The sequence below is a fragment of the Papilio xuthus genome, unplaced genomic scaffold, assembly GCF_000836235.2.
Source record: "Papilio xuthus unplaced genomic scaffold, Pxut_1.1 DF826115.1, whole genome shotgun sequence".
NCBI classification, from domain to species: domain Eukaryota; kingdom Metazoa; phylum Arthropoda; class Insecta; order Lepidoptera; family Papilionidae; genus Papilio; species Papilio xuthus.
Window position 1 is genome coordinate 59461 of NW_013532534.1, and position 13069 is coordinate 72529.

General features: G+C 44.2%; 2 protein-coding genes across 4 annotated transcripts; both read right to left on the reverse strand.

Moving 5' to 3' along the window:
• Positions 1–1584: 1584 nt before the first annotated feature.
• On the reverse strand, positions 1585–3587 carry LOC106123567 (retinol dehydrogenase 11). The gene has a single exon (XM_013319969.1). It carries the CDS (start codon positions 3199–3201, stop codon positions 2209–2211), a length of 993 nt encoding a protein of 330 aa, XP_013175423.1. The 5' UTR covers positions 3202–3587; the 3' UTR covers positions 1585–2208.
• A 2259-nt stretch (positions 3588–5846) lies between these two features.
• Positions 5847–10430, reverse strand: Tua3 (alpha-tubulin). 3 transcript variants are annotated; one of them, XM_013319951.1, is made up of 9 exons: positions 10272–10430; positions 9837–9911; positions 9375–9597; positions 8823–8995; positions 8280–8408; positions 7946–8116; positions 7037–7393; positions 6717–6880; positions 5847–6617 (listed from the first exon to the last, which is right to left on the reverse strand). In XM_013319951.1, exons 1-9 carry the CDS (start codon positions 10272–10274, stop codon positions 6488–6490), a joined length of 1425 nt encoding a protein of 474 aa, XP_013175405.1. In that variant the 5' UTR covers positions 10275–10430; the 3' UTR covers positions 5847–6487. The 3 variants fall into 3 exon arrangements, with proteins under 3 accessions (XP_013175405.1, XP_013175407.1, XP_013175406.1); XM_013319953.1 differs by lacking the exon at positions 9837–9911; XM_013319952.1 differs by lacking the exon at positions 9837–9911 and having other exon boundaries at positions 9375–9606.
• Between the last annotated feature and the right edge of the window lie 2639 nt (positions 10431–13069).

Genomic DNA, 13069 nt, shown 5'->3' on the forward strand with positions numbered 1-13069 from the left:
TTCTCGTTCTCGTTCTCGTTCTCGTTCTCGTTCTCGTTCTCGTTCTCGTTCTCGTTCTCGGTCTCGGTCTCGGTCTCGGTATCGGTATCGGTATCGGTATCGGTATCGGTATCGGTATCGGTATCGGTCTCGGCCTCGGTTTCGGTCTTGGCCTCGGTCTCGGTCTCAGCCTCGGCCTCGGTCTCGGCTTCGGTCTCGGTCTCGGTTTCGGTCTCGGTCTCAGGTCGCGATTTCGGGTCGCGGTCTCGGTCTCGGTCTCGGTCTCGGGTCGCGCTCACCAAGAACCGACGGTTACCATTAAATTGTGTTCATGTAAATTGGCTTTAAATGACGAAAGAAACGCAAACTTGTTAGGAATACGACGCGACGTTACGACAGAGCGAGGCAATGCTCAGTCGCGCGTGCCAAGCCGCCACAACACTACTGCACAATATATATATATATATATATATATATATATATATATATATATATATATATATATATATATATATATATATATATATATATATATATATCATACGTATTCCTTTCAATATCATTTTTTGCATTTTATCCCACTAACCTCTATAGACGGACAGGTGGTTCTTTGAAAATTACAACTTAAGCTTCGTTCATACTTTAATGCGCCTGTTGACGTTGCTTATTGCCCTGGATCCTTACCACTGTTACCAACCGCTACCGTCAACACCAAAATGACGAAATTTGAAAAGCACAAAACAACACTGCTTATAGTCAGTGCATGTATAGAGATCAGTGGTTAAACCCCTGTTAGTCCCCAAACAAACCACTGGACAGATTTAGACAACATTTTGCTAAAGTATTCTTAAGACGCCAGAACAGGTTTTTTGTAATAAAATGTAAATCTTAGTAATATAGTAATGCGAAAGTTTGAATGTATGTTTGTTTGTTTGTAAAGGTAGATGTTTGTTAGAATGTATCTCCAGAACGGTTCCACGAATCTCGATGAGAAACAGACGCAGAACACAGTCTGGAATAACACATGGGCTACTATTATATTTTTAATTCCACGTTGGTGGAGACGCGGGTGATAGTTAGTTATATAATACACATGTTGAACAGAAGGAATTCATTGCCATTATTTACATCATTTTGTAAAGGTAGCAGATAATTGGCAGTTGTAGTATTAGATGTCGCCACTCCGCCAGCTTCACTCCTCTGACACTTGTATAGACATCATTCTAGTCATCTCATACAATCTCGTTGGTAAAACAGGGACAAATATATGTATCAATACAAGTGTACATACAATACGAGTCAGTGGAAATCACACACACACACAAATTATAGTGAGGTAAACGACGAAGACGTGTCATCTCTACAAACTATCACTTTGTAATTGAATTCCTTACTTAAGCAATTTTCCTAGATTCACAATTTGCCGGCGACATACAGATACAAATGTTACGTAACTCTCGTAATATTTATGATTAAATTAGTTATCTATTTACTAATTATAATAATATTATGTTATTAATTAAAGCAACAACTTTCTATATCTTTTTAAGGAATTGCTGGAACCGATGAAAGTGAGATTTGAGGCAGTCAAAGTAAGAAAAACAATTATGTATAGCTTTTTAATTATAATTCATTAGAAATACATAAAATTAAATATTCAGTAATCACTGTACTCACTGAATAACAACAAACTCAAATGAACATTACTATAAAATAATTATTAACTGTATTATTTCAATAAAATCAGATTATATTTAGTTAAACACTTGTTTAACCCTTTGACCGCTTGTCGTGTATATTATGTACGTCACAACTTTGTTATAAATACTTCGTTTCTTATTTGCCATGAATGCATTTCAGCAGATCATTTAAATATAGTTTTGTATACTCGTAGTTAATTAGACGACTTACATCAATGCTGAAGTTTTCCAACGATCGTTGGAGATTTTCTGAATACTTTCTATAATATAAAAATGTAATTCTATGTATTATAATAAATTTAATTGTTTGCGAACGAATGTACCATGGAATGTCTAAATCAACCTGAGTAGAATCGTATTCGACATTCCAAGTATATTGTTTTTTTTTTATTAAAACATTTTTAATAATTGTAATATTAACCTTAGACCTCGTATTTGTTGCGATTTAGAACAAATATATTCGAATATAAAAACGCTACAATGGAGCTCTCTGGAGGGTGTGCTCAAGGGCGCGGGCGTCGCGGCAACGTCACGTGTCCGCGAGACAGCGGGCCAGCTCGTCCTCATCCAGCCGCACGAGCTGCGCCGAGCGCTGCCACAACCGGCGCGCCAGCTCGGGCCCGCACACCCCACCGCCTCCCACTGCTCGGCAGTTCTTGAACACCTCTCCGCTTACCTCTCCCGCGCGGTCGTCCAGTGCCACGTGCAACGCAGTTTGCGCGCCCTGCCAGGGCGTTTTAAACAGGCTCCGGAACAGGAGGGTCAAAACCATGCCCTTTAGCGATCCGATGCAGTCGAAGATAGCGGTGCCTACTGCGCCAGGGTCCACCGAGTTGACGACGACAGGCGCGCCAGTGCTGCGCAACCGCGCGGTAAGCTCCCGTGCCCACACTACCAACGCCAGCTTGCTGTTACCGTAGATCTGGACTTTAAACCAGTAGTCGGTCGCGTTTAATTTGTCCAGATCGATGCGTCCGATGTGCCGCAGCACGGAGGTAGTGTTGACGATGCGGCTTGGCTCCTCGGCGCACCCGCTGCGCCGCAAGAGCGGCATCAGGAGTAGCGTTAGCAGAAAATGACCGAAGTAATTCACCGCCATGATGAAGTTCAGGCCGTCTTTTGTCACAAAGTCGCCGACGATACCGACGCCGGCGTTGTTTATTAAAAGGTCGAGCCTCTCCTCGGAGTCCAACAAGTCGGCGGCAAACTTTCGCACGGATTGCAGCGAGCCGAGGTCAAGGTGCTTGAAGACGACAGCCTCGCTGCCGGAGCGTTCGCGCAACAGGCGCTCCGCAGCGGCGCCCTCGCCCGGGTACGGGCACGCCACGATGACGCGCGCGCCTCGATTCGCCAGGTCTCGCGCTATGCGCAACCCCATGCCGGCCGTGCCCCCCGTCACGAGCGCCGTGCGACCGTCCAGCCGGCGTCGCGAGCTGCACACAGCATTCGTCTTCTTCTGGTAGAAGCCGACGGTGAAGGCGAGCGCGAGCACCGCGGCGAACACGGCCAACAGCGGCCACATATCGGCGATGAATGCCGAGCAAAGGCCGCGCGCCCTGTTATAGCCGTGCGCAAGGAGACTACACAAGGGCGCGATGATGGCGTCGCAATATCGCCTTAATTGCAATAAATTAATAATTGGTTAATAACTTATGCGGGTTTTAACATTTACGCGGTTCCATCTGCATCTTGTGACAATGAATGAGCTTTAAACTCTTCGATTGCCAACAGCCAACGTTGACACATTACACAACGCCGCAATGCGTTTTCTAAAACTCCAAAAATAATGCCCAGATAATCAATCACGGCCGGAGTATCTTGTTTTAATACTAAGCGCGTGAAGAATTGACGTTTTTTAAATATATTATAGCTTACTAACTGTCGCTCACAACTCCATCTGAAAAAATTACATTCGAAATTAAAAAAAAAAAAACCTAAATAAGTAGCCTTTGTCTTCTTCCAAGATATGTTCTACGTCTGTGCCAAATTTTATTAAAATCCTTTGAGCCGTTTCGGAAATAAGTTGTAACAAACATCTATCCATCCATCTAAAATTTCAAATAACATTAGTAAGATTTAAAAAATAAGCACCAGCTGCGAATTCTAAAATAATGATCACTTAATAATAGTCGCGCTTATTTTATTATTATGATTTTAGTGTTGTATACATACGCGACTCGATACCTGCTGTTGTCAAGTTCGTACAAGTAAAAAGTAAACAAACGAATGAACCGGGAAAAGTACTTTATTTATACTTAGATAAGGTCAATTTTCACAAAATGTTCTACTTTTCGTCATCGATTGAAGGAGATATTTATTATTTAGCTCGTTTTATGTGACGTTACATCGTATTAGATTTGAGATTGAATTAAATGCACATATTAAACTGTAAGACATCGACATCTATACGGTGGGTATTTTATTTGATAGCGTAATTTGTTGGCAACAACTAATTTTCGAACAAAGGCTAGTAAGTAGGTATGTTTGAAGGTTAAGCAAAGTTTAAAATCTTATTTGAAGCGTTGGAGCTCCTCAGCCGTGTAATTAGGATTTACATTACATTTACATTTTAATAGGTCACATCACTTCATCCAACCCAACGACGCACACTGGGCAAAAGTTTTTGCTCTCATAGACATTTTCCTCTGATATTATTTAGTACGTTTGTTTTGGTTTAATCTGCTTCGTATGACTAAAATACATGTCTAATAACGTTAAATTTACTGATTATGTCTCAGAAACGATGGAACTTATAAAAAAGGTATGTATGGGTTTGTAATAGACAATTATATAATCTACAATTTTGTCTCAGGTAACTATTTGACAATACTTACCATTTTGCTGAAATACGCGAAAAATTCATTTTTATGACCTTTGACCTTAAAAAAAACCTAAAAATCGCACCAGTGGCCGTGATATGCAGCATGAAAAAAAATCCAAATACATCGTAGAAACATCACCTATAAGGAAATAAGAGGCAATCCAGCGACAACTGAGTTATCGCCGATTTTAATGTCGTCTCCATACAAATTTTCAGGGAATTATTTCTAACAGCCCCGTAATCATTGATATTATGTAAATTTAATGTTATAAGACATATATTTAGTCATACAAAGCAGATTCACGGAAAAAATATATTAAAAAATATCAGAAGAAAATGTCCATGACAGCCCTGAAAATAGCCCACTGTGCGACGTAATGTTGTAACGGCGGGCATAAATAATTTTTTATTTATTTAAAGTAGAACTACACACAATTTCTTACCTCGATTACACATTTATTATAATCAATGCCAATGTTGTATGTTTGTTTGAACGTCCTCACAATGTTGTTTTTAAATACTAAGGATGTAACAAAAAAATCAAACAAACAAGGATATATGAGAACAATTGAATTCGATGTTTGAAGTCCGAACAGATTAATCCATATTAATCGATGTGTAAGCAGCTCATCTCAATATTACCCCCCCTTAATTCGATGTTGTCCAGTGTGACGAACAACTCATTTTTTTTAGCATTTTTCCAGTACTTATTTCATATCCAAAAATAAAACTTTACTAAAAAAAAACAGATTTTTTGCTACAAAAAATTTCGTCGAATTAAGGGTTAAAGATGATAAGTCTGTGTATGTACTTGGCGGATTGTGACACGCCTTGACAATGCACAACAATGATAATTATCCGTGCAATTATCAGCAACTATTCTCAAGTCTGTTGAGATATCACTTCCGCTATCTTTAATCGTTAGATAAATACGCTTATTAATTCACAAGGTAAAAGTAAAACGAGTCTGAATTCAAACAATATATGTATATTATAATATAAAACGTACAACTTTAACATCACCGGACATAAAACTAAACGGCACAAAACAATTACTCTTACGTTACAGACGCCCGCGCGGGGCGAGGGGGGGCGCCGACAATTTACAAACATTGAACGCTTTTCGATTTAATTCTGAGCTCGCTGCCACTATTTAATAAGACGTTGGACACGACCACGAGAGTCAGAACGAGGCGGCGGTGGAGTGCGCGGCGTGGTGCGCGGCGTGGTGCGCGGCGTGGTGCGCGGCGTGGTGCGCGGCGTGTTGCGCGGCGTGGTGCGCGGCGTGGTGCGCGGCGTGGTGCGCGGCGTGTTGCGCGGCGTGGTGCGCGGCGTGGTGCGCGGCGTGGTGCGCGGCGTGGTGCGCGGCGTGGTGCGCGGCGTGTTGCGCGGCGTGGTGCGCGGCGTGGTGCGCGGCGGGGGCAAGGGAGAGTCGGTACCTTCGGCGGACATTTTCGAACCTTTAATAAATTTCCCGTAGTTCTGCCATACTCAACATTAACAAAATGCGGCCGCGGTTTTCTGGCGTCCGCCATGGCGGCGACCCTCCTCCACGCCGCACCGTCGCCCTCGCCGCACCGCGACACCTCACACGATCATCTTCGATCACGTACACACACTTGTGTATATCATCGAAGTTTCCGTTCTCTTTTTAGAAACGCACGGCGACTGGAGCGATGTCGCTTCGGCTTATTGTTGGGCGCTGGAACTTCTATAGACTTTTTGATTGGGCTAATTTGAGCGTTTCATTTGCATTATACCCACTGACGGCGCGATGTGTCCCGCAACTTGCATTCTATGGCAAACTTTACTTGCAAAAACTAGGCTTGACACCATTGCATGCAACTTTATTCCCAAGACCAGCACTAGATAGACGACGGTGCAGGGAGTGAGGTGCGGGTGCAGGTGCGCGACACGTGCGGGGCGAATGCGGGGAGCTGGGTATTGGGTGTGGAGTGCGGAGTGAGGGTGCGGGGTGCGGGGCGCGTCACAGCTCGTCGTCGCCGGTCTCCAGCTCAGAGCTCTCGACGGCGACCTCGTCGTAGTCGCGCTCTAACGCCGCCAAGTCTTCGCGAGCCTCCGAGAACTCCCCTTCCTCCATACCTTCACCTACATACCTGTGCAAATATTTAACGTAAGTATACAGTATTACAAGCAGACAAACTCTCAATCAATGTGGTAGTGGTGTTGTAACAATCAACAAACGAGGAACCCACCAGTGCACGAAGGCACGCTTGGCGTACATCAGGTCGAACTTGTGGTCCAGCTTGCCCCACGCCTCGGCGATGGCCGTCGTGTTGCTCAGCATGGAGGCGGCGCGCTTCACTTGCGCCAGGTCGCCGCCGCACACCACCGACGGCGGCTGATAGTTGATGCCCACCTGCACAGCGCACGCACACCGCCTTGCACACATCCTACTTCACTATTCTCCTAATTTACGAGAAATAGTGGCGCAAAATCTTTAACGGAATGCGTTACAGACCGTTACGAGAAAATAAATAAGAACTGGGATAGATTTACTAGACAGATTTAATACCTTAAAACCGGTGGGGCACCAGTCGACGAAGCGGATGCCTGCGCGCCCCTTCATGCTGGCGATGGCCGCGTTCACGTCCTTGGGCACGACATCGCCGCGGTACAGCAGACAGCACGCCATGTACTTGCCCTCGCGCGGGTCGCACTTCACCATCTGGTTCTGCGGCTCGAACAGCTCGGCCGTGATCTCCGACACTGACATGCCCTCGTGGTACGCCTTGTCCGCGGATACCACGGGAGCATACGCGGCCAGCGGGAAGTGAATGCGGGGGTAAGGTACCAAGTTGGTCTGGAACTCCGTCAGGTCCACGTTCAGGGCGCCGTCGAAGCGCAGCGATGCCGTGATTGACGACACCACCTGCCAAAAGCGCTCGTCCTTCCTTTACTCTGACTCACTTGTGTATTTATCATTATTCATTTTTATAGTACAAGGTACGACAACCGAGCGAGCGGCCATCTGAAATTACTAAAATAGTTACCGTTGCCTTTAGATGTCTCCAAGAACAAAATCAAGGTTTAATATGCTTTACCTACCTTTAATGCAATGGGGGAGGATGTACTAAAAAAAGGACATTATCCTTTTTATATGGGGGTATGTAGGCCCCAGACGTACAGTATGCACTGTATGTGCCCAATCTTTCTTTATTAGTTATATAAGAGAAAGGTAAGAGGATTAAAATAAATTTGGCCTCCGGCACACTCATCACCCTAGACGAGTGACTGAGTGACTTTCACTTCACTCGTGTTTTCTATGTGGTTGTTGTAATGGACCGCTAGAGTATGCCATTCGTGCAGCAGCAACATGCTGCGGGCTCGACCATAATATAATATGAAGGTGACTGTCTAGGACATTTTACTGTCATTGCCGCAGCCACATAGATATATGTATTACAAATATAACGAACGGTACCTGAGATATGAGCCTGTTAAGATTTGCGTAGGAGGGGCGCTCGATGGACAGGCGCCGCCGGCAAATGTCGTAGATGGCCTCATTGTCCACCATGAAGGCACAGTCCGAGTGCGCCACAGTCGCATGCGTTGTCAGCACTGCGTTGTACGGCTCCACCACCGCCGTCGACACCTGCGCATCTCTCATCTTTCATTTCTCACCTCTCATCATCGATTTAGTAAGAGGAAGTCCTCTACTTGTTGAATGATCAACCATTAACCGGGCGGCAATACATCTTGTAACGTGTGGTGTGTGGAGAGTGTGGTGTATGGCGTGAAGCGTATTGCGGGGCTACCTGCGGCGCGGGGTAGATGGCGAACTCCAACTTGCTTTTCTTGCCGAACTCGTCGGACAGCTTCTCCATGAGCAGGGACGTGAAGCCAGAGCCCGTGCCGCCGCCGAACGAGTGGAAAACGAAAAAGCCCTGACGACACATATTTACATTAAGTGCTTTTTCATTCACTTCCTAACTTGCGGTCACGAGCGACATCGTGAATGCAATAGGCCTGCATGCATCAGCTACCTTTCAATAAAAGTCCCGTCAAAATACATCCAGCGATTTCGGAGTTTACCCGCGCATCAAACGTTTTGTCGTTATAAGTAACGCAAGTACATGATGATCGCAAAATATTTTTTTAATACTTAGTATCGAATAATACAATTTACAATTTTTTCATTACATATTTTCATAAATAAAATTTTATCGGAAACATTTTTAGTCACTTTACTGAATCTTTGGTCCGAGCCTTACAAGCTTAATTGAAGGAAAGATATATTTCGTGTGCGATGGGGTAGGAACTCTTGCTAGGAGAGAAGAAGAAAATAGAGAGTATAAAACCTGCAGGCCAGTGCACTGGTCAGCGAGCTTGCGCACTCGCTCCATGACGGGCTCGAGGATGTCGCGGCCGGTGGAGTAGTGGCCGCGCGCGTAGTTGTTGGCCGCGTCCTCCTTGCCCGTGATCAGCTGCTCGGGGTGGTACAGCTGCCGGTACTCGCCCGTGCGCACCTCATCTGCAACAAACACATGCACGCACATCGCCAACCTTCCCCTCGCTACTTACCGACGGGGAGCACCACAAGCAAGCGGCTCACGTCACATCTTTGCCTCTAACAGCTTTATCTGATCGCGAAATAATGCCCCGCAGCAGGCTACTACCCGGTACTAAGTTTCATAATGCACCAAAAACAGGGACATTATACGACTAAGTCCCCTAACTTCAAAATTGCCGACCTTTATAACGTAGTTAGCCATTGTTCCTACCTCATGTCGAGGTTTCATATGTCAAATTCCCAGCTAAATTTATCAAACAATTATCGCCCTCGGGACTCATTAATACATTAAGCAGATTGTCACGGCAGTATGGGCTTAGAAGGTCAAGGTATACTTTACCTATGACCGTGGCCTCTAAGTCGACCATGACGACGCGCGGCACCATCTTGCCGCGGTCAGCCTCCGAGAAGAAGGTGTTGAAGCAGGAGTCGGCGCCGGCGTCCGCCTCCGCCGCGGGCAGCGTGCCGTCGGGCCGGATGCCGTGTTCCAGGCAGTACAGCTGCCAGCACGCCACGCCCATCTGCACGCCCGCCTGCCCCACGTGCACCGAGATGCACTCCCTCTGCAACACCAGCACCACAACAAACATCGCCTCGAGCCTCGCGCATCACTCGCCGCCTCACTGATACACCCGCCTTCAAAACTACACTCACTTCAAAGCGCTCGGCTCATCACGATAACTAAAACAATCTTCTTATGACAATATCAATTTATACAAATTTATTTACAAAATAAAATGTGTATTAGTGTAATCTAATATTGTAATAAAGAAAAAAGTTTTGTTAGCTTGTAATCGATTACCTCGCGTGAGTTTCTACAACGAGACAGGAGCTGCCCATCCGCGCGGGCGGGCTGGCCATCCGCAATGCTCAATTCCTAAACGGGCCTCACGAGTTTAAAACATGCCGACAAACAGGAAGGTCCGATAATATAATACTTTACAACAAATACGCATTACAATAATACAGGTATCCTTCCACTTTACATTATAATATAAAATAAATCAACGACTACGAGATAACTACGAATTACTTATTAAAGTGATGTGAGTACTCGTGAATACTGCAACTGAGAGACAAATTGAACAGAGAACAAGAAAGAATACATATTGATTGAACTAAAGTAAACTATAGCGAGGTGCGGCTGCGGCTGCGGCTGCGGCGCGGCCCCATTACGATCACCTTAATATGTTATTATGGAAATCTTAGGGCTAATTTTATACAAAAATGTACTCACCATTATGAACACTAAAAATTTATCCTAATCTGTTTTAAAAAGATGTTAAAAAATAATTGTAAATCGATACAAAGCTACAAAAATTTGGTTCGGACTGAAATTTAGAAAAAAATTGCGCATCTGCGGCCTTCAGTTGGCCGGTTGAGTCGCGGCGCCTGTTCTGCGTTTGAATGTCTCTCGCGCACCAGCCAGTTCCGCCCGCGCCAACCCACAAACAAACAAATAGGTTTTATGCTCCGAACTCTGTAGACGGATAGGTCGTTGCTTGGAAATGACAGCTTTAGCTTTGCTCCAATATAAGCGCGCCTGTTGATGTTACTGACAGTTCATTCTATTTCTATTATTAGTTCCAATGTCCACCACCTATACCAATCTCTACCGCCAGCGCCAAAATGGCGAAAATCAAATAGGCGCACAAAGCATCGCTTATAACCCTTTCCATGTATTGAGAGATGACTGGTTTTATGTTAGCACACACAAAACTATCCAATATGAGCAAAACACTGATCTCTACTACAATCAACATTACAAAACATTTGTATGGTCTCGTAGTAACCGCCTCTTCTTCTTCTTCTTTCAATTGAATGCTAATAATATACATATTCCCATAATATGCATATGTACGTACGATCATGCATCCATACCGCGATGCGTTTGTAAAAATAAATGAAGAAAAAAAAAGGTGAGGAAAACCTTATACAGTAGTGTAATGACATACCTACATATGTAGTTGTAACATCGAACATGTTCGCGTTGTATTAGCATTGCATTGCATTGCAGTGCACGTTATGTGGAGCGGAGCAATAATTCCGCGCCCGGCTTCACACACACTTCACACATACACGTTTTATTGTGCGTTACACTAAATGATTTGTTCAGATCTGAGTCGTTTCATTTTAGAAAAGTTATATTACTTAATTATTTGTGATGGGGCAGGTTCGCGGATAGGTCGATCCACTTGATAGCTTTGCATTGGACGCGGTCAATCCGCAAAATATTTAAACGTCCAAACTATAAGGGTGGCGAATGTCTCTCGAGCGAACGAGCGGGGTGCCGCCGGTAACGAGGGGTGGCGCGCAGCCCTCGGCGGCGATCGATTGCGCCCGCGCCGCGCCGACCCTCCGCGCCTTACAGATTTGCATGTTTCTGTTTATTCTTCTCTTTAAGCTGAAGTCATGATTGCCTCATATTTATTTAAAAACCTGATGATGCTGATTGTCAGTTTTTTATGCATATTTAAATTACACATATATGTATTATTCAAAGTTCTAGCTTTGTCCACAACAAAGGCAAATAAACAAGACGACAATTGCTAACACCCACTTATGTGTAGCACAATCAATAGTCACCCTGAAGAAGGGCCCTCGAAGAGACCGAATCTATATAATTGATGCCGACATCGGTTAAATATGTAAGTATGTAAGTGTAAGCCCCCCTTTAATAAATATATAGTTTATAATAATGTGGCAGGTTCAAAACAAATTATAAAATACATGAATCGGCTTCCTTAGATATCATTAAATTATAATATCACAATAATGTAGAGATTACAAGGAACACATCGACATACTCGTTGTTCCTCACCGGTGACAGTAATTTATTAACCAAAAAAAATGTTCTTATTTGCGATATTATGTGCCAGATTTAAATAAACGCAAGTTAAACAAAATCGTTACATTAGTAAGAAGAATGTCTCCGAGAAGCAGACGTTTAGAACATACTCTCTGCCGCGCTTTTACTCGTACATTGATATAAATTATGCAAGGTATTATGAGTTGTATACAATTTGGCACAAAACAAAGCATCACACACACACACACAACGCAACATTAGTTGAAATGAAAATAGACAAATGTACAAAGATATTTAGAACGCTGAAACGCTTTAAATGCTTACATTTTTTAGCCGTGTGAAGAGTTAATGTTATAGGGTCGATGCAAATATTTTTTAATAATACAGGAAATGCCTCTAGGCACCGTCACACTTGGCAACTAAACAACTCCACAAATTTCGATGAGTCAGGTATCATTCATTTCGTATTCCTCTTCTACAAGGATCTAGTCAGTCGTCAGTTTTCCAATGTGACCTCCATTGAACAAATCGGCTTCATGGATTTTCTCATTCTTACCTGATTCCACAGAGTGTCAGTCAGCACGTTTTTAATTTAACAAATATTGTTATTGTACAAAAGATTATACTTAACATCAAATAATAAAGGGATTTTGACAAGTCTTTGACAAATATCTGTCCAAGGGAGATAGCGCGGCAGCTGGACTGCGCCGGGAGAGCGCCGGGAGAGCGACGGGAGATGGTATCGACACAATTACCACTAATAGTACCCGATAAGATCTCGCAGCGCGCGGGGTCACACACCTTCACCCCGCGCCCCCCTGTCCGCAGAATGTTGAGTATTGAGTTGTAATAGGAAGTGTATAAATTCAATCCTAGATTTAAATCTGGGAATAAAAAACACTTGATCATTGTAAGTGGCGTAGATTTATTTATCTGGGTAATAGTCTTGCAGTGGCAACGCTCTGTCGAGGCTCGCCGCGCCGGCTGCGTACCGGTCCGCTACATATCTCCTGTCGAAGGGCAATGCGACCGCTGCCACAGGTATTTGTATGAATGTCCGGATTACCGGCGCGAGGTGTGGCACTAATAAAAAATCCCATTTTATGCAACGGAGGCGGAATAATGAGCGCTTTTTGCGACGTAATCCGGATCAGATAGCCGCGGCCCCTCGCGTTTGGCTCCCGCGTTGCGCCTTTTATATTCATAACATTTCTGACCCATCAGCC